Source organism: Podarcis liolepis (genome assembly GCF_965112155.1).
Source record: "Podarcis liolepis genome assembly, chromosome: 1".
NCBI lineage: Eukaryota > Metazoa > Chordata > Lepidosauria > Squamata > Lacertidae > Podarcis > Podarcis liolepis.
Genome location: NC_139554.1, coordinates 57,910,836 through 57,933,224, shown reverse-complemented (window position 1 = coordinate 57,933,224; position 22,389 = coordinate 57,910,836). Strand labels below are relative to the sequence as shown.

Below are 22,389 nucleotides of genomic sequence, written 5' to 3'. Positions count from 1 at the left end.
GTCATTGGGATCTTGTGAGGATAAAATGTTCATATTAAAGCCGTACAGAGCTCATTGGATATTGCATATGACACTGAACATCATATTTCAAAGCATGAAGTATTACATCCCCTGGTGAGCAGTGTGAGGAAGCTTCCTAACTGCAATAACTTCTTTAATAACCAATGAAGGATTTTCTAAGGATCCTTGTCATTTGAATGGAAAATATGGGGTGTACATAATATGGGGTGTACGTATTTGAGGCATCCAGAAATGACAACATCTGTTCAGTTAACATCACCTTTATTGTATTTTCAGACTAGGCAGTGAGGGAAAGCTTAAACTAAATTTCCAGAGAAATCTGGTAGAGAAACACCACAAGGTAACATTTAGCATATTCAAAAGCATTTGCGATGGACAATGGAGGGACCAGATTCCTCATATTCATCTTTGCTGATCCACATTTGCTGGAAGGTCGAAAGAGAAGCCAATATGGATCCCCCAATCCATACAGAATATTTACGTTCTGGAGGTGCAATCATCTAGAAGAAGAGGGGAGATGAAGAAGGGAACATACAAATTAGGTGACAATCATTCTCATTTTAGTCATCATGTCTTCTAATCCCTATTATTCTCATTCTGGAATATGAAAGCAATACAAGCTTTTGGTTGTGTGACTACGATAGCTACAAAGTGGTATGCAAGTCAGGTCATTTGTAAATCAATAAAACCATAAAATTATATCTAATCCTCTGCTTTATGACATATTTGCATAGTGGCCACCAACTAAGCCAATTAGATTAATTCAAGGAGGATAAGGCTATGAATGGCTACCAGCCATGATGGTTATCCCCCCCCCCCACTGTTGGTGACATTATGCCTCTATATACCAGTTGCTAGAAATTGCAAGTGAGGAGGGTGCTGCTGTAGTTGGGTCTTGCTTATGGACTTCCCACAACATCTGGTTGGCCATTGGGAGGACAGAATGCTGGACTAGATGGAACTTGGCCTGATCTAGCAGGGCTCTTTTTATGTTCTTATCCATCTCAGCCTAGCATCTTCCAAAACACCCCCCAAGTATCTCAAAGGCAGGTCACAATGGAAATAGCTATATTCAGTTAGAGACTTAATTGTTAGCATGGTGTATATAGCCATTGACAGACCTATACTCTGATTAAAGTGAGGAAGAGCAATCAGGTGGCTTTGAACAAAAGCCACATAAAATCTGGACATAGATCTCTTGTGTTCTAGCTTCTCATCTTTTTCCCCCTCCAGAAATCACATGCTCCGGCCTATTCATGGCCTCTTAGATTGATGTTAGATGTAACATTGACCTTGATCTTCATTGTACTTGGAGCCAAAGCGGTAATCTCCTTCTGCATACGGTCCCCAATGCCAGGGTACATGGTGGTCCCTCCAGAAAGCACATTATTAGCATAAAGATCTTTACGGATGTCAATATCACATTTCATTATACTGTTATAGGTTGTTTCATGGACACCGGCAGACTCCATCCCTGGAAAGAAATGAAATTACGAGGATTGATTGATCACGTATTTCTAAGCAAGCCACTCTCACTTTTTAAAAAAGAGTGCGAGAATGTGATACTAAATAAGGAGAGGCTGATTTTAGATCTTTCCCATTATTTTTGATCAGTAGGGTGGGATATGATAGTGAAAATATTTTAGGTGGCTGGTCCAGGTGCTCAATTGGAGGGATAACAGCAATCCAGATTATGCAAACGACAACAGCTTTATAGTTATCAACCAGATTTAATTATTTAATTAATTTTGATATTAATTAATCTTGTATAAGGACCCCATGCCATCCGTATGTATGTGTGCCTAGAAAGGGTGGGGCATAATGTAAGTGTGAATGAGCCCTTTGTGTAACGGATGCTCTTCCCAAAACCAGTTTGTTTGCCATCAGAAGTTTAAGGTCGCATAAGGCATATTATCCAAAGTTTTAAATCGGCAATGTGAAACATCCATTTTCACAAACAAACACGTCTTTCCCTTTAAGATACACACGCGCTTGATCCTTTCCTGGTAATGAATGTAATTTTTTAAAAGAAAACAGTGAGAAGTCCCCATATACGCTCCTTAAATCTGATGCCAATAAACGTGCAGTGGACACTTGGGTTGCGAACATGATCCATGCGGGAACCACGTTCACAACCCGCAGCACCGCATCTGCGCACGCACAGGTTGCGATTCAGAGCTTCTGCGCATGTGCGAGCCCCGAAACCTGGAAGTAACCAGTTCCGGTATTTCCGGGTTCAGCGCGGTGCGCAACCGGAAATCACACAACCCAAAGCGTCTGTAACCCGAGATATGACTGTATTTAGTATTTAGGGGTAAACATTGTTTTAAGCTTATATGAAGCAAATTCTTGTTAGATTGATCTGTCTTCCAGGGTACCTCTTCCCATGTATACCAACTACTCAGTCCATTTTGTCAACCGGATTAATCTACAAGTGCTCATGCCAAATTAAATTAGATGCAACAGCATTTTCTCTCATCTTTACTTTTTTGTTCACATAGCAAATATGGTCATGGCAGTAACATCTCCAGTATAGCAGTACAATAACATGTTTTCTTTGCCTGTTAACCACAGCCACGGGAAACAAGCGCAGACCCACCTATGAACGATGGCTGGAAGAGAGTTTCAGGGCATCGAAACCGTTCATTGCCGATAGTGATGACTTGACCATCGGGGAGTTCGTAGCTCTTCTCCAGGGAAGAGGAGGATGCAGCAGTGGCCATTTCGTTCTCAAAGTCGAGAGCCACGTAGCAGAGCTTCTCTTTGATGTCTCGCACAATCTCACGCTCAGCTACAAACATCAAGCAGTGAGGTGTAAGACAATAGCAGGGACTTCCGGTCGGCGCCAGTGTTTAATGGCGGTCCTTGCCTCGAGCTCCGAGGGAGGACTGCTCCGCAAGTTCGGGTCTGACCCGCTACGGCGAGCGGGGGACCCCTAAAATCACAGGCGCTGAAGCCTGTGAGCAAGGAGACTCGGCGGGCACCTTTTGCGCCTCCCGGTACTGCGAAAGAGCCTTTTTAAAGGCTACGGAGCGGCATCGGGTGTGAGCGTGGTGCTGAGAGTCGTCACCCAGCCTGCGGAGTGAAGCCGCGTCGCCATTGAACAGAGAGCGCCGATTTCTTCCTGAAACTGAAATTGGACTGCAAAACCCGTGAGTAAAAGTGACAGACGGAACGGGACATTTAAAGTTGAAATTGAGAAATTTGGCTGAAAACGGGAAAGGCATAAAGTAAGGAAGTCTGCCTCCCCGGACTGCATGTAAATAAAGCAACGAAAGAACAAAGCTGCATTTAAATGAAGGTTAACTTCTAAGCTGTTAAAACCTGACATCGGACTTAAACTTCCCCCCAGTAAGCAGGAGAAGGGGGGAAGTAAGATTGGAAATTTATAAACCTGTTTGAAGGAGCGGAGGAAAGAGATCTTCCACTGTCAAAAACCCTGAGTCGGGCTGCCGGAGTAAGGCACCGGGCAACTGAACTGTCAATTTAAACTGGATACAAAGTTGGGGTTTTGACTGAAATAAAGTTACAAGACTTTAATGGAGTTATTTTGTGAACATTTGAGGATACTGAAACTGTAATAAGTGTTTTGACTGTGGACTTTTGGACTCTGTTTTCTGGATTCTTTGTTTCCTGCCTTATGTGTCTCTGACTTTCTAAATTGGATACAATTAAATGCTTCCTCTAGAGGACTTAAAGAAAATTTGTTACTGTGAGAGGAAAAGAGTGGAATTTTCCACTTCTAAGCCTTTCCTGTGAGAACTGACCTTGAGGACATGAGTAGCCAACCAGATGAGATAACAACTAGATCCAAAGCAAAACAAACTCAGCAAACTCAAAAGAAAAGGGGTTCGATGCAAGGCATAACACCAGCTGGACAGGAAAAAGCACCAACTGCATCTATGGAGTCAATGACACAGGCATTGCTCAAAATAAACCAGTCTTTGGAAGCATTGACAAAGCAGTCGGCGGAGAATACAAAAAAACTGAATGATCTGACAACAAGATTGGACTTGAATACGGCAAGCGTAGCTTCTAATACAGATTCTATAAATAAACTTATTCAAGAAAATTCTGAAACAAGAAAGATTGCTCAAAGTGCAAAAGATACAGGAGAAGAGACTAAGAGGGAGCTTGCACCAAATACAAAAAAGGTGAATGAACATGATGCAACTTTGTCTTTGTGGGAACTTCAGAGAAAGGAGAAAAATCTTAAATTAAGATCAGTTCCAGAGGATGAGAAAGACAGTCTTGCAGAATTCCTCACAGAAAATATTCTGGAATTTTGGCAGGACGAACTTCAGGAGGAAGAACTTGAAATAACAACGGCCTTCCGGTTGGGCAGAAGGCAAGGCAAGAAGCCTAGGGATTGCTTGATTACACTGAGATCTAAAGAAGAAAGAGACAAAATACTAAATCTACACTACCAAAAGGCTCTTGTAATCCAGAATTATCAAGTTCAGATCTTTAAAGACATCCCTAAATACATTTTGGAGGTGAGGGCCTTCTACAAAGATCTGGTTTACCTTCTGAAGAAGAACAGCATACCTTTCAGGTGGGAGTTCCCACAAGGACTGTCATTTAACTACACAGGAAGGAAGATCAAAATAAAAACAGTTCAAGACAAAGAATTGTTTTTGGAAAGAAACCAGGAGGACTTACAGAAAGGAACAGTAGATACAACAGTAGAGAAAGAATCGACAGATATTGCAAATCTCTCATTTGGACTTTTACCACCATCGGAGGAGGAACAAAAACTTGGAGCAGTTGGAGGAGTAGGTACATAGTACCAAAATGTCTCTGCAACTTCTTAGTTGGAATTGTAATGGTCTTAACCTCCCCAGGAAGAGACGCCAAGTCTTTCATATTTTGAAAAGAGAGCAATTGGATTTAATATGTCTACAAGAAACGCATGTGACCAGGACACACAGGAAACTACTTATAAATAAGAGGCTTGGACAAGAATTCATTTCATCAGATAAAGTCAAAAAAAGAGGTGTTGTGATTTATGCAAAAGAGAAATTGGCTCCCAAAATGATTTTTAAAGATGAACAAGGAAGATACCTGGCAATAGAAATACAAGTTCAAGGAGAAAAAATTATGATATTGGGAATATATGCACCAAATGAGGGGAAGGCGGAATTCTTTAAGAAGTTGCATGAGACTTTAATGGACTATCTGGACTTTAAAATTATAATGATGGGAGACATGAATGGTGTTGTCTCTACTAACATGGATAAGGCTCAGAGACAGACAATCTCCAACGATGGAAGACTTCCAAAGACTTTTTTTGAGATGACTGAAACACTGGACTTGATTGACATTTGGAGAGTAAAGAACCCTCTGGAGAGGGAGGGAACTTTTTTCTCTGAAGCGAAAATGACCTGGACAAGGATTGACCAAATTTGGGTAACTAGTTGTATGGCACCGAAGATAAAAAAAGCAGAAATCTGCCCAAAGACTTGCTCCGACCATAACGCAGTGAAGATAGAGATGAAACTAACAACAACTGGAACCTTCAGATGGAGGATGAATGACACCCTATTTAGAGATGAAGAGATCTACAAAAAGGCCCAAAAAGCATTGAAAGATTACTTTGAGATAAATTTGAGAACTGATGTGGAAAAAAGAACAATTTGGGACGCTAGCAAGGCCGTGATGCGAGGTTTCCTAATACAACAAAACTCCATAAAGAGGAAAAAACAGAATGAGAGAAAAGAAAAACTTCTGGAAAAGATAAAAGAAGCTGAAAAGAAATTGAGGTCCAAACCAAAGTCTCATGAGATTTTGAGAGAAATAAAGTATTATCAGACACAATATATGGAACTGATGAATCAAGAGATAGAATGGAAGATAAAGCAAATGAGACAAAGAACATTTGAATCGGCAGACAAATGTGGGAAACTCCTGTCATGGCAACTGAAAAAGAGACAAAAATTGAATACTGTGACAAGTCTGGAAATGGAAGGAAAAATTATCCACAAACCAAATGAGATAAATAACTGTTTTCAAAGTTTCTTTAGGAAACTATATGCACAAGGGCCGGTTAATGAGCAGGAAATAGAAGAATTTATTAAAAAGTACGGATTACCAAAGATCTCAGATCAAAGTAAAAGGATTTTGAATGAGAAAATAACAGGACAAGAAATAGAGGATGCCATTCAGAAGATGAAATTGAGAAAATCTCCAGGACCAGATGGTTTGACTGCTAGATATTATAAGGCATTGAAGGAATGGATAATACAACCATTGAAGGAAGTTTGTAACGAAATTTTGGAAGGGAAAAAGGCACCCGAATCGTGGAAAGAAGCTTTCATTTCACTTATACCGAAAACAATCAGGTCAAAAACTACCGCCGTATATCATTACTCAATGTGGATTACAAAATTTTTGCAGATATTTTAGCAAAAAGACTGAAGAGAGTTTTGGTGCAGGAGATTCATAAGGACCAAACAGGCTTTCTCCCAGGGAGACATATGTCAGACAATGTAAGGAACATTATAGACATTTTAGAGTTGTTGGAAGTAAAGATTAATAGAAAAGCAGTGATAATTTTTGTGGATGCGGAGAAAGCCTTTGATAACATTTGCTGGACCTTTATGAAGAAGAATCTTCAAGGGATGGGGGTAGGTCAAGGATTTGAAAACGGTATAGGTGCTATATACTCTAAGCAAAAAGCAAAGTTGATTGTTAACAATGTGGTAACGGAAGAGATTCCTATAGAAAAAGGTACACGACAGGGATGCCCAATATCACCCTTACTTTTCATAACAGTCCTGGAGGTTCTGCTGAACATGATTAGAGGGGACCAATTGGTTAAAGGCGTTCAGCTCGGAACAAAAGACTATAAATTAAGGGCATTTGCAGATGACTTGGTATTGACTTTGCAACAGCCAGAGACTAGTACTAAAAGAGTTTTAGAACTAATTGAGAAATTTGGTCAAGTAGCAGGATTCAAACTGAACATGCAAAAAACCAAAGTGTTATAGAAAAATCTAACAATGGCAGAAAAAGAGAAGTTTCAGAGTGAAACAGGTTTAACAATAACAAAAAAGGTGAAATACCTGGGTGTGAACTTGACTTCGAAAAATGTAAACTTATTTAAAGACAATTATGATAAATGTTGGACAGAGGTGAAGAAAGATCTAGAAATATGGTCAAGGTTGAGACTTTCCTTGTTAGGCCGAATTGCTGTTATCAAGATGAATGTATTGCCTAGAATGTTGTTTTTATTCCAGACACTCCAGATCTTGGATAAGATGGACTGTTTCAAGAGGTGGCAAAAAGACATATCAAAATTTGTCTGGCAGGGCAAAAAGCCCAGAATAAACTTTAAGATCTTAACTGATGCAAAAGACAGAGGGGGTTTTGCCCTGCCGGACTTGAGACTTTATTACGAATCGGCAGCTTTTTGCTGGCTAAAACAATGGCTACTTCTTGAGAATACAGACATTTTGGATCTGGAAGGGTATGATAATAGATTTGGTTGGCATGCATACATATGGTATGACAAGGTAAAACTGCATAAAGGCTTTAAAAACCATATTGTTAGGAAAGCACTGTATAATGTCTGGATAAGATATAAGGATTTACTGGAAAGTAAAACTCCCAGGTGGTTATCACCAATGGAGGCTAATGAGTCAAAAAAACTAAATATGGAGTCCAAATGGCCAAAGTATTGTGAAATGTTAGAACAAGATGGTGAAAGAGTTAAATTGCAGAGTTTTGACAAATTAAAGTCTAAGGTACGAGATTGGTTCCACTACCGTCAGATAAACGAGGTATTTAAACAGGACAGGAAAATAGGTTTCCAGATGGAAAGGTCGAAAATAGAGACAGAACTGTTAGAACCCAGTACTAAGAATTTGTCAAGAATGTACAATTTGCTGCTGAAGTGGAATACACAAGATGAAACGGTAAAATCAGCCATGATCAAATGGGCACAAGACATAGGTCATGACATAATGTTTGATGATTGGGAACAGTTATGGAATACAGGTATTAAGTTTACAGCTTGTAATGCATTGAGAGAGAATATAATGAAAATGATCTATAGGTGGTACATGACCCCAGTCAAACTTGCAAAAATTTACCATTTGCCCAGTAACAAATGTTGGAAATGTAATGAGACTGAAGGTACCTTCTATCACCTTTGGTGGACCTGCCCGAAGGTAAAGGCCTACTGGGAAATGATCTATAATGAAATTAAAAAAGTCCTTAAATGGACATTTTTGAAAAAACCAGAGGCCTTTCTCCTGGGCATGGTGGGCCAATTGGTGCCAAGGAAGGACAGAACATTTTTTATGTATGCTACCACAGCGGCAAGAATTCTTCTGGCAAAGTATTGGAAGACGCAGCAGCTACCCACTCTGGAAGAATGGCAAGCGAAGGTGATCGAGTATATGGGAATGGCAGAGATGACCGGCAGAATCCGTGACCGGGGGAGTGAGACGGTGGAAGAAGATTGGAAGAAATTCAAAAAATATCTTAAAGACTGTTGTAAGATTGACGATGGCTGAGATGTTATGGTTATAAGAAATAGAGATTTGCAGCTGTAAATCATAACTTTAAAGAATGTAAAATGAAAATGAGCGAATTAATTGAACTAAGGGTTGCTGAGAAAGGGCTAACATAAGGATGCAGAAAAAGGGAGGTATGGGGAAGTCCGGGAAATAAGGTGTATGAAAATAAGTCTAAGAAATTATACGTGTTTATTTGTTTGTATGTTTTGTATTGTTTTGTTTTATTTTCTGTTTTATATATGCTTGGAAAATTAATAAAAATTATTATAAAAAAAAAGACGATAGCAGAAGGCTCTTGGGTTATTGATCAGAATCCTTATAAGCACAGTCCTTCCCAGGATGGAAAATTGGTCTCCCTTGGCCCTGCCGTACAGGCAGAACAAAGAAAACACTTGGACTACAAGCTTTGTCCTTTCAAGGTATGTCTTTTTTAAGAGCTACAGCTTTCCTAACAAAGAGCCAGCCTCCATTTCTCCAAGGAGAACGAAGGATATAACTGCTGCCACTTTAAAGCACACGATTTGAAAATCCCTTCGAAATGTCATGTCTACCAGGGTTCGCCTGAACGACTTCCTTTTTAATTAGCACCTTTCCAGCCTAATCTCTTGGCTCTGAAAGGCGTTAAGAGTGCCTTCCTTATGTAAAAGTCATCTGACTGGTAGAGCATGCTGACTTAAAAGCCACCTGGGTCTAGACACATCAGTTTAAAGTGTTGTAAATTTAAACAGGGAAAACGGGTAGAGAAAAACGGGGCTCCACGTCGCCATCTGGTGGCACAATGTTATATCACACATACAACACATATAAATCGTTTTTTCTTTACCAGTCTAGCTGAGCCCCTGGGCTATAAATTTGGTATACGGTCCTCCCTTTCCTCTGTCACCTCCTTTAAACATCCAAGGTTGCTACATAGGTGATCCCTACCTGTGTGAGTATTAGGACTCTTCTTTAAGAACCTTAATATAGGATAACAAGCTTCTTAATTCTTAAGTACCCATCTGCTTTCTTTTAGCCTTTAATTATTATAAAACAAATGAAATACTCCTAGTAAAGGCTGAGAAAAGATTCTTATTTTCACATGAAAGCAGCACAAATCTTTCATTTGATTTCTTCCCATCAGATGAAAGAAATCACAGAAGTTATTTTAAAAGGTTGGTCAGCTCAGCATTCTTGAAAGGGTCCACTTTACTATTCTGGTGTCTCATAAGGGACAGATGAAGCCAGAAAACTACTGGTATACTATGAGTGGGGAACCTCAGATCTGGGACCAATTGTGGCTCTCCAAGCCTTTCTGTCCAGCCCTTGAAACTCTCTCCAGACTTTGCCCACCCATAGACCACCTCCCTTCTCTTGGCCAGGTCTTCAACCAGCTGTACTGCAATCCCACCTCAAGGTCTTCTGTCTGACTTGAACATGTCATTGAACTGTGGTATTGCCTCATGTTTGCCAGGATGGGAAATGGAGACATGTGTGGGTATAGAAAGCTTTGCCTTTTGTGTAGCTCAAACATAGCATACTACCCACTTTTTCCTCTGGTTCCTGAAAGGTTGCCTACAAAGGACTGAGGCCCCCAGGCTCAAAAAGCTTTCCCACACCTATGCTTGATTTATGAACTCTTCTTTTGTAAGAAAATCCAGCAGTACACCTGGACAGAGAGAGATCCTGGATGGATCATGCAATGAAGAAATCAGTGGCAGGAGCAGATACAAGGCCCAATACTTGAAGCTAGCAGTAAGAGCTTGATGTTGGGCTGACCTTCATTCTAACAACACTTGTATTTCATTTTTGCACATTAGATGGCACAGTGTTGGAAGTTTACTCCTTATTAAAATTAATTGGGTGTTGCAGTCTTAAACATTTGGCATAGTTTATAGGCCTTTTCTCTTCTTACTCCATGCCCCAGGCTGAAGATTTGACAGTTCAGCAAGCTGTATTCGCTCTCACCATAAGAAAAGTCCTGGATTGGACCAAGGCTCATCTAATCAAGCCTTCTGTTCCCACAGTGACCAACAAGCCTGCAAGCAGTACCTGAGTACTGCACCCATTTGTGATCTCAAGCTGGTCTAGAGAAGTATACTGACTCTGACAGTGGATGAAGAATAGCCGTTGTGGATGGTAACCATTGATAGCCTTATCTTCCATGAATTTGTCTAATTGTCTTTAAAGTCATGCAAGTTGGCAGCCATCATTGCATCTTGTGGAAGAAATTTCCACAGTGTAACTATGCACAGTGCTAAGTCATACTTTCCTTTTGTGCATGCTGAATCTTCCCACATTGCTTATTTTTATGTACCTCAGTCATGTTCCCCCTTACTCCCACTTCCTGTAAAGTAAAAAGCCACACCTGGTGTAACTTTTCAATGCAATGGAAGTATTACAGTCCTTTGGCCATTTTAGTAGCCCTTTTCTGAACCTTTCCCAGCTCTACAATATCCTTTTAGAGGCTGCAAACTGTGAAAAGTAATTCCAAATGCAGGCATACAATAGGTTTGTTTAACAGCACGATGATGATGGCAAACTTATTTTTAGTTTGTGTCCTAATAATCCTTAGCATGGATTTCACCTTTTTCACAGCTGCCACATAAGCTCAAACTATCAGGGGGTGAGGTGAGAAAGAGTGTGCTTAGCAGGTTGCTGTTAAATCTTTCTTAGGTTTTGTCTTTTTCTTTCTTTTTATTTTATTGACTGTTTTTATATTTTTGTATATTTGGGGTGGGAGTGGGAAGCATAAAGAAAATTTTGATTTTTTAAAAAAGAATTAGAAAATCAGAAAATCAAAGAACATAATTCATGCCTCGATGCTAGGTGGTTCTTCAATAACATCATGTTGATAGCGATCAAGCCATTTTTTGAAGAGAGAAATAACATATGATACTTATTTATCCAATATGGTAACAGAATATAGAATCTTAAGAGTTGGAAAGGACCCAAGGGCCATCTAGTCCAACCCCCTGCAGGAATCTCAGCTAAAGCATCCATGATGTGGCAGAATAAGACAAGACAGCATTATCAGAAGTAAACAGGAGGTGGAATTGAACTAATGAATCCCATTAGCAGAAGCCCTGCAGAAGGACTTCTGCTTTTGCAATGGGGCTTTCCCCTCCTCATGTATCCCTGAAATGGTGAAACAATTGCCTTAGCACAACACTATATTCCTCCCTTGATCTGTAGGAAAAGCACTGATTACCTGTAGTAACAAAAGAGTATCCCCTCTCTGTAAGAATTTTCATGAGATAGTCAGTGAGATCTCTTCCAGCCAGATCCAGTCTCATGATGGCATGTGGCAGGGCATAACCTTCATAGATAGGTACGTTATGTGTGACACCGTCCCCTGAGTCCAGAACTATCCCTAAGAGAGAGGAAGAAAATTAGAAGCGTCAGCATTCTTCTCCGTAGACCTTGCCCTGCCCCACTCTTTCTGCTAAATTAAACCCTTTGACAACAACTGGGATTGAAAGGAGAGACTGCAAATGATAATCCCTATTGTCTCCATGCTGAGTGGAACTCAGAGGGAAATTGCTGGCCTATACAAAGAAGAAATTGCCTTCATGAAAGAGTCAGAAATTGCATGGCATTGTTCTCTCTGAAACAGATGCTAATGATAATGATCTTCTTACATTTCTATAGCCTTTCACCAAAAAAAAAAAAAAAGATCCCAAACAATTTGCAAAGAATATCGAAATGCTGATGTATAAACATACAGATTTGCCACTAAAACGCGGAGGTTTTTTTTAATGGAACAATAAAACAGCAGCTATTTACAAGGTAACATATATTGCTACAAAAAGGCCCACCTGTGGTCTCCCTTCCACAGAGAACTTGTGGACTCTCCCTGAACCAGGTGTGAGACAGCCACAGACTGGCCTAATAAACTCAAAAGCTATAGCCACTAAAAACCCTGAATTTTTGAGCTGGATTTTTTTCTGGCTAGTTGACAACCCTATTTAATGGGTGCCTCCAGACTGTCAGTATTTTGCAGGAGGAATTCAGACACAAGCTGGAACTTCAGGTTTGCACCGTTTAAAATGGATTAAAGCACCCCATTGCTCTAGCAAAACAAATCCACTTTAAAATAGAGGACTTTTTGTGGCTTGGGAAAATCATGGAGAAATGCACTGAAAATTATGGGATGAATTCTGACTAACAAGAAGAGGAATAAATGTTCTGCAAGCAAATCAAGATGACTGGAGGATGAATGCTCAAGAAATATTGGATATAATCTAAACCAGGGGCCAGCAAACTTTTTCAGCAAGGGACTGTCCTTCAGACCTTGTGGGGGGGCCAGACTATATTGGGGGGAAATGAACGAATTCCTATGCCCCACAAATAACCCAGAGATGCATTTTAAATAAAAGCACGCATTCTACTCATGTAAAAACACGCTGATTCCTGGACTGTCCGGGGGCTAGATTTAGAAGGTGATTGGGCCAGATCCGGCCCCCGGGCCTTAGTTTGCCTATCCATGATCTAACTCTGAGTAAGTTTTGTGCACACAGATCTTGATGAGTGCTCAATAAATAGGTTGTCTGGAGGGGCACCCTGTATTGGTGAAGTTAGCCAACAAGTCACAGCCCTGGTTGGTAGGGTTGCCATGTACCCAGACAGGGTGGTGGCCGTGTGTTTCCCATTTCTTGGGGGGGGGGGGTTGCCAGGAATATATAGTAAATATAAGATACTTTAAGTCAAAGCCAGGAGCATCATCTTCACTATGTGTAATTTAGTAACTAACCCACCATACAGTCACGGTGTAGGCGCTTTCCTTCTCCATCTTTTTGATGAATAGTTAAGCAAGTTTTCATTTGGCATTTGAATGTATTTTATAGAGCTTGCTGAAGAAAATAGGTCATTTCCAATGCAATTAGAAAACAGGCTACAGTTAAATATGCAGCTATTATTTTGTAGGGGGGACAACAATTGCTTCAGGAACGTTATCTGGGATAAAAGGGTTTTTCTTCCTGTGCACACCAGCGGGCTGGTGGGGGGGGGGGAGTGGCTGGATTCCAACCACTTTGATTTTTTGATTGGAGAAGGGAAGAGTTTAACTCTACAAAACAGCAGTTCTGATTGGTCACAGGCAATTATTGGCTGGAGATTGAGTGTTCCCAATTCTCTCTCTTTTCTTTCCCGATGTTAATTCAGTATGGTAGGGGCTTATTAGAAGATCTGGTTTTCTCATAATAGCCTGGTAAGGAAAAATAGGGGCCAGTGTATCAAGATACATATATGTGAGGAAACCTTCTTTTTTTAAAGATGATGACATCAGTTTCAAACTCACCAGTAGTTCGGCCAGATGCATAGAGAGAAAGAACCGCTTGAATGGCCACATACATTGCAGGCACATTGAAAGTTTCAAACATGATCTATAGGTGGCAAATGAGAGGGTCTTAGGATCTCTCAACATAGAAAGAGAATGCTACAATGCTATTAAAATCTGGTTTTAGGAAACCCAATTTTCCTAGCAGCATTATATGCTTGGTTCCAAATTGTGCACAGGAGCTATAGTATCCAAGATAAATCATACTTGCAGTGGTGGACATATGAGAATAAAGGTGTAAGGAAGACAATGATTTCCATTCCATCCGATGGTTGTTCCATGCAGCGCTGCCTCAGTTCCACTGCAGTTTGGCTTCCAACAAAGCCTGTTATTTGTCTCACTGTCCACTGTGGTGGAATTTTACCAGATTAATTACACAACTAATTAAATTATCCTCACGTTATTCCACACCACGCCTAAGTCTATCTTTCAAAGTCCCTAGTGAAGGAAACTGAATGAGGATAACAAATGATCCCAGACGGTTTACACCAAACAAGACATGCAATTTCATTAACAGTATTGAGCGTAATAAATTGAAATAATGAGGTTTCCCCTCTGGATTTTTTAAATGCAGAATTCTGGGCTTGCTGTCTAATTGCAGCCTGACAGCGGTGAAACCCCTTTTATTCTAGCTTTAATCCCTGTTTCTTTTGACAGTAACCTGACTCAGCTCAACTGAAATGGCCTCTAAATTCGTTAATTCACAGTCTCTCCGAAATGAGCAGCTCAGCAGTATACTTCTCTGAGAAAAGGTGGATGACTAGCATTTCATTATCTTTCTCCACTTCTGAAGAGCAATAGACCTCACAGACCTACCACTTATCAGAAATCATTTGCTGCAAAACTGTGAAATTGCTCTTTTGCAGAGTCTGCACAGCCATTTCCACAGCATGGAAGAACAAAGGCAGGGAAGCTCTGCTTCTGATACTTTGGCAGCAGAAAGGTAAATAATTCTCTGTTCCCGGACATAGAAACTTAGAAATTCGCAATGCATAACTGCTCCTTGTTTCGGTGGTTATCTGTTTGCACTGTAGGCTAAGAGAGTATTCCAGATAGGGGCCTTATGTCTACTGCAAATGGGTCACAAAGGTCCTATTATTCTGTTTGTGCATCTGGTATACTTTCATACTTTCAACCTGTCAGGGGACAGCCATTGGAACAGGGGAGGGAGGCAGAGGAATACAGAGAGTCTCTGACGCTTCACTCCTCATCCAGCGCTGGGGAAAGCCACACCTCCAGTGGAGCAGAGTGGGAAGGGGCCAGCCAAGCAAGGAGAGGGCTTGAAGATGCTGCGGAGAGCCCAAGCGCCTCACCTAGCCTGGCTGGCCAGGAGGCAGATACGCAACTTCCGTCACCCAGTTTGCGCAGAGGGGTGAAACGCAAGGAGGGGAAGCAGAGATTTGGGGTGTCTAAGTTCTTATGTTGGGGAAGAAGCCAGAAGAGGCCACTCCCGGATTCTGCAAGTGACTAAGACGGACATGAACTTGTTGGTTCTGCACTGTACAGTGGTGCCTCGCAAGACAAAAAGAATCCGTTCTGTGATTCTCTTCGTCTAGCGGTTTTTTTGTCTTGCGAAGCAAGCCCATTGACGGATTAGAGGATTAGCGCTATTAGCGGCTTTTAGCGGCTTATCAGCTTATCGGATCAGCTGATAAGCGGCTTAGCGGCTTAGAAAAAGGGGGGGGAGGAAAAAACCCAGCAGGAACTCGCAAGACATTTTCATCTTGCAAAGCAAGCCCATAGGAGATTCGTTTTGCGAAGCACCTCCAAAATGGAAAACTCTTTCGTCTAGTGAGTTTTCCGTCTTGCGAGGCATTCGTCTTGCGGGGCACCACTGTAAATAGTTTGCAACAATAAAACCTGTAAAAGACAGGTCGGAGTCCTGCCTGGTTACTCACAAGCAACCACCACCCGCATCTGACACAACCCTAAATATTTATTGATATTCTGCAGCTTGTCATCCATACCAGTGGGTGGAGCTTGATGGAATGCATCTGAGCTGTCCCTGCCCCTCCCTGCCATCACTCCATCCCAGCTGCCCCGTCCCACTTTTGGGCATGACAGCCACAGCCACTTTTGTTTCTCTGCTAAAACTGGAGTTTTCTAGCTCAGAAGGGAAGCAACATCCAAATAATTACCTGGGTCATTTTTTCTCGATTAGCCTTGGGGTTTAATGGCGCTTCAGTCAGGAGGACAGGGTGCTCTTCTGGGGCAACTCGAAGTTCATTATAGAAGGAATGGTGCCAAATCTAAGGGACAGGTGGTTGAAGGCAAACATACAGGCAATGTGTGTTGAGTGTTGCCCAATGAATCTTTGCATTTCAAATAGCAAATGCAGCAAAATGAATACATATAGCATTAAGTCAGAGGTCAAACCAAACCCCTGGACAGTAGTGGCAAGGCTGGATAGAGTGGCACACCCACCTCTACTTCTATAGCCCTGCTACTAGTGCCAGTCAGGACAGAACATGAGGGCAAGGAGAAATGCCCTTCTGCTCTACCAGTTCCTAGGCAGCGAAAGGGCCTGGATTGGGCCCATTGCCATCACCTGATGGCAGCAGGGTCAGCACATTCCCCACCCCGAAACATCCCATGTTGTGGGTTTCTGGGACTACCCAGCATTTGAGTGGGAACACTGGGGGTTTCCTCCCTTCCCTGCCACAAATGAATCTCCTCTTCCAGTCAGTGGCGTAGCGTGGGGGGTGCAGGGGGGCCAGCCGCACCGGGCGCAACATCTGGGGGTTAGGGTTAGGGGGCGCAAATCCATGGGTCAGGGGGCGCAAATCCACGGGTTAGGGGGCACAAATTACTTGCCTTGCCCCGGGTGCTGACAACCCACGCTACGCCACTGCTTCCACTGAAGGCTGATAGGGCTGAGTGAAATTCATCTCTGCCACATTCAAACTCCTTCAGCACAGCAAATTGAGGTTTCCAATCCCTTTATTAGACCCCACATATTACACAGATATGCAAGTTCCCTCAATTTGCTCTGTTTCCTTGTGTGGAGGGGGATTTCACCACACTGTTCTTTTATGTGTGTGTTACATTTCTGGAGCTTCTCACATCATGAACATAAAAAGCTTTTTTATACAAAGATACACCATTGGTCTATTGAGCCAATGACAAGTTAGACATCGGTCTCTGTTTTAAGGGAAATTCTATCATACCTTTCTGCCAGAAATTTTCACTATCTATCACGAAAGTACCCTAACAATGTTGTACTCTCGTAAGTGAATCAGCCAGCGAGTTTCAAATGCTGTTTTAAATCAGATGAAATGAACCAATTCTTATGAGAACTTCTGGTGTTGTTTGGTCTCAGGCCCCACATCTACGAATGACACTTGGTCTCCAGCAAAAATCTACAAAATGCCAAGTATAGAGGCTCTCCTATAAAAGCTTTTATCTGGACCCAAATGATATACTCAAATGAGTCGTAGTCATATTAAATAAGACATTTTCCACACTTAGGGACCAATTCAAATGTGCAAGAGTGTACACAGTATAATCGTCCTCACATAATTGTGTCACGTGGGAACTGCATGACTGAAAAGCTCATTAAAATTCTCGTGCATATGGAAAATTAGCACAGAAGAGACGATCGCTTTTGTTTCTCCACAACATGCTATCTTCCCACTTGCTGGGAGATTCTTATTTAAGGGTACTTTCAAATAAGCAATCTTCGCTTGTACGCTGAGGTTGTACAGGCCCTCACAGCAGCTACCTACCTGCCAGTTTGAATAAGCTGTTTGTTCATTGACTGCTGCAGTTTAAGTGCCCTCATCCAAGGATGTTCAATTCAAAGCCTTTAAGATTTTATAAGAGTGGGGAAACTAGCGTGGTTCATGTGTGATGCATTACATACCAAACTGGGAGGTTTCCGTACCCATAGTACAAAGCTTTTTATGTCTGACTAGGTTCCATTTAAGCCCTAATTCCTTTGATTTTGTGAACACCAAAGAGAGATCAGATCTGTTCTCCACAGGCCACCATGGCATTCTCAAATACTTACAATTAAAATGTAAGATGGGGATGTGACCGATTTCCCTTCCATATGCCATTCAAGAGAAATGAACAGCCTCATTAGACATTTATGAAGTCAGAAGAAGAAGATAATGCCCCATTCTTGGGCTCCCCCCCCCCTTCCTACATTAAATGTGCAGTAGCTGTGAATGCGTTAACACTCCTCTAGTACCCTAAGTGAATGCTCACTCTGGAAAATGGAGCAGCCCAGATTTGAATATTGTGAACTGAAGTATATGAGCTGGAGAATGCTTCGTTTCATTGCCCATGCATTCCATCTCTCACAGCTCCCTGGGAATGTCCAAATGCCTTATGGCAATAAAAACATGCACATATTTATAGAAACATTGCAATAAATGTGTCCTTTCTGTGGCTTACATCCAACTAAATTGTACTGTAAGCCCACTGAAACCAATGGACTTAAGGTTGTCAGGTTCTTTTATTTCAGTGTGTTTACTCTTGAGTATGACATTGGCACCATACATGTAAAATGACATGATCCTGCTTTAAAACAGTCGTTGCTTCCTTCAAAGAATTCTGGATGCTGTTAAGGGTGCTGAGAGTTGTTGGTAGATCTCTGTTCTCCTCACAGAGCTACAATTCCCAGAGTTCCCTGGGGGACGGATGGATTGTTAAACCATGCTGGGAATTGTCACCCTGACTGGGGCCATGCAGGCTGGGGCTGGTGGGCAACGTCGGGAGGGAACCATGCTGGCTACCACTGATGTCGAGACCAATGTTTCCATAGGGAATGTATTTACTGAAATATTTCAGTACTGCACTTCACCAAAGAAGTTCCACAGTGACGTACAATATTTAAAATAAAACAGCTTTGGCAATGGAGCCATTGGTAAGTGTTTGGGGCCCAATCTGATTGGGGTGAATTAAAAGTCAATCCTTTGCTCCTGCTCTTCCCTAGCCTTGCTTGCGGCGATAGATGAGGAAGGAGAACTGGCAAAAGGACTATTAGAGGAACAGCATCTGCAACCACTCTCGTCGCTTGCTTTGTGCTTTTAAGGGGGTCGGCATGATACTCGGATTGCCACAGCTGGCAGCCTGAAGGACACGGCCTCAAGAGAGCACAGTGAAGAAGCCAATTCAGATGCTGCCTCTTAACTGCAAACCTATGTTGCGACACAGAAAGCTGACATTTTAGGAATGGCGAGGGTGAATTATTGAGATTTAGTGTATGTGTGGGAATCAGGACTGCGTTCCCTGAGGCAGTGAAATGAAGCACAACGAGAAGTATATGGAAAAGCTATACTTCCATCTAGAGGACGGAGAGTGTAGTTTTTCTTTCCTCTACAGACAAGCACAGGGCTGTTTCCAGATGACCTGAGCATGCATCCTCATTTGTTGACAGAAGGTTTGCGGGGAAACTAGATTTTGCTGACTGTTTATTGAGCATTCATTCCTCATTGTCTTTGGGGAAGACAGGTGATGTTGCATCAAGTGTGTGGATGGAGGAATAGGGAACGGCCAGCCTTTGCCAGGTGTGAGGAGTTGAATCTTTTGGGGCGGATCCAGCAGCATATATGCCACTATTAAGTTTAGTCAGGCAAAGCAATGGACTATAAGCTAACCAGCCAGACCTGTAAAGAAACCTTTTTGATTGTAGTTGGCCAGAGCAGATAATATGGTAAGTTTGGACCTCTACTAAATATGTCTGTGCTTGTGGCTATTCCCTGCTACAGATCTGCTTCATCTCTGCCATGCTTTTCCCCCAGGACTTTGCTTCCTCACAGAGGAATAAACACAGCCCCTTACATTTATTCTCCCAGCCATTTAGCTTTTTAAATGCTGAGCCAGCAGTCTAGGAACCATTTCTGTGTGGTGTGATCCCATGGTACCCAGAAGTGTGAGTGAATAATGCAATTGTGCAGCTTTTATATACACATATACACAGCACCTTAGCAGGGGGCGGCGGTGGGGGGGGAGTGCCAATTAGCTGGGAAAGGCCCATGCAATCAGCCCCACCCATGGGACCATATTGTTCACAGATGCTTTCCTGCAGAATGGGATTGCACCACATGGAAGCAGCTACCATGTGGTTGGTTGGGCATGAGAAAGGGACTCTTCCATCTCCCCCTGGATATGCCCCAGGTGTTTTTACTTGCCAATTCAAAGTGTTGGTGCTGACCTTTAAAGCCCTAAACAGCCTCGGTCCTGTATACCTGAAGGAGCGTCTCTACCCCCATCGTTCAGCCCAGACACTGAGATCCAGCGCCGAAGGCCTTCTGGAGATTCCCTCATTGCGAAAAGTGAGGCTACAGGGAACCAGACAGAGGTAGTGGCGCCCACCCTGTGGAACACCCTCCCTTCAGATGTGAAGGAAATAAGCAGCTATCCTATCTTCAAATGACATCTGTAGGCAGCCCTGTTCAGGGAAGTTTTTAATATTTAATGCTGTATTGTATTGTTTTTAACACTTCATTGGGAGCCGCCCAGAGTGGCTGGGGAAAATCAGCCATATGGGCGGGGTATAAATAATAAATTATTATTATTATTATTATTATTATTATTATTATTATTATTATTATTATTAAAAGCAGAAAATAATCACAAATAGTGACAAATAAACAAAGCCTACTGACCTTTTCCATGTCATCCCAGTTAGTGATAATCCCGTGCTCGATGGGATACTTCAGGGTCAGAATCCCTCGTTTGCTCTGTGCTTCATCGCCAACATAGCTGTCTTTTTGTCCCATCCCTACCATAACCCCCTACAAAAGCAAGCCATCAAAAGGAACATATCAAATTCAGTATCACATTGCAAATGTTTGCCAAGAGTCACTTCTATTGTCATTTCTGCAACATAGATCAATGATAATAGGACCAACAGTGCATGTCTACTCAGAAGTAAGTCCCACTGAATTCAATAGGATTCAATGCAGCTTACTCACAGCAGCAATGTCCTGTACGACACCAAAATTCACCCTCCTTGCCTTCTGTTATACATCATAGTTGCAATGCCCCTTATGGCAACCCCAAGGCTCTGTGCCCAGTGTGAAGGAACCAGTTGCTCTCCCTTAAAGCTGCCTCTGTTCACAGGAATGCGTGCATAGGATTGCAACGTGAGTAGTAAAAAAACAATTTTACATGCTTTTCCCATTTCTTTCTTCGACAGTTTCACACAACCACCTCCATTGTTTTACTCAGCAGAGTTAGTTCCTATTTTATTGAAATGACTTTAAAACAAAAGCGCAGGGAAATTCTTATCCAATAGTGTTAAAAATTAATTTAAAACCTTTTCAGATTATGGCAAATTATTTTACCATTTCAAATGCTGTATTAAAAGGTAAGCATTTGAAGTTTAGTGTCATCTTCAATCTCCTGCTCATTGGACTTTGGAAATATAAATACCACAGGAATGAAACAATAAAAGTGAAGCATCTTTTAAGCTGTTAGAATTAAGTGCTAACTTCACAATCCTATGCATGTTTATTTGGAAGGAAATCCCACTACTGTATATTCAATAGGATTACACTACAACCATTAAAATCAATGGAACTTAAAATGCTTAACTTTGGCTGAATTCCACCCCAGCAATAAAATACTCCTAAACAATTCTTATGGAAAGCCAATGTACATTCCTGTTACTCGGTCTCTGCTTTCTTTTGGCACTGACTAGTATGCAGAAGTTCCAAGACTTTGATTAGCTTCCAGGTTTGTTTGGGGTTTTTTTGTTTTTTTAAAACATACTATTTGATGTCAAATATTTTGGATTCCTTTCTTTAAATCTAAATTGCTGACAAAGTAAATTATCAAACTGTGAGACTGAAAATCAATTCAATGATTGCATGGTATCTGTGGAGGGGTGTTAAATAGTGGTACATATTCAGCAGTTTTTTTAAAATCAAAAGTTCTAAACAGCAACATACAGGTTACAAGCTTTGCAGCAAGAGTAAAGTAAATCTGACAACTGGAAAAAACAGATTTAATGGGCAATGCTTATTCTGTTCCCTTAGGCCTGCATTAATTAGGCAATTATAAGTTTTTTCCATTGTATACATATTTTTACTAGATGCTTGTTAATTTCTTGATGACCTATGGCATTACTTAACAACTATACTTACAAATCAAGCTACTAATAGGCATCACTGCAAAATAAGATCAACCATATATGTCGCTTGAAATGACATCCACAAAATTTTATGCAGCTCCAAAAATGGTTTATGTATTTGAGTAACAGTATGCACACAGCATTAAATTTAAGGACTTTTAAAAAAAATGTAAGAACTGTGTTGCAGAATCAGATCAAAGGTCTATCTATTCCAGCATTTTGTTTCCAATCATAACCTAGAAGCTTCTGGAAGTTGACAATCTTTTTTGCAGCTCCTCAAATCCAAACAGACTTGTTAAACCAAAAATCAAATGGGTCTGGGGAGAAGCACATCAGGGATAGGCAGTGGTTCTTCATGACAACATGGAATAATAGAGAGCAGATAAAGAGTTATCTCTTTAACACTGTTCTTGCTAGCAAAAAATGATGCTCTGAAGCTACTGCTGGTG

At 41.4% G+C, this 22,389-nt stretch overlaps 1 protein-coding gene across 6 annotated transcripts in view; it reads right to left on the bottom strand.

Annotated features, from left to right (window-relative positions):
• Positions 1-265: 265 nt before the first annotated feature.
• LOC310688535 (actin, alpha cardiac muscle 1-like) overlaps positions 266-22,389 on the bottom strand; it is a 28,339-nt gene continuing 6,215 nt past the window's right edge. For 3 of the 6 annotated variants that reach the window (XM_083465079.1, XM_083465077.1, XM_083465078.1), the window contains 7 exons: positions 20,472-20,600; positions 15,996-16,106; positions 13,819-13,903; positions 11,731-11,892; positions 2,621-2,812; positions 1,314-1,495; positions 266-521 (listed from right to left, as the gene is read on the bottom strand). In XM_083465079.1, coding sequence (XP_083321205.1) covers positions 378-521; positions 1,314-1,495; positions 2,621-2,812; positions 11,731-11,892; positions 13,819-13,903; positions 15,996-16,106; positions 20,472-20,600 — 1,005 coding nt within the window. In that variant the 3' untranslated portion in view covers positions 266-377. The remainder of the gene's footprint in view (positions 522-1,313; positions 1,496-2,620; positions 2,813-11,730; positions 11,893-13,818; positions 13,904-15,995; positions 16,107-20,471; positions 20,601-22,389) is intronic. The other 3 variants (XM_083465081.1, XM_083465080.1, XM_083465082.1) reach the window with 2 other exon arrangements.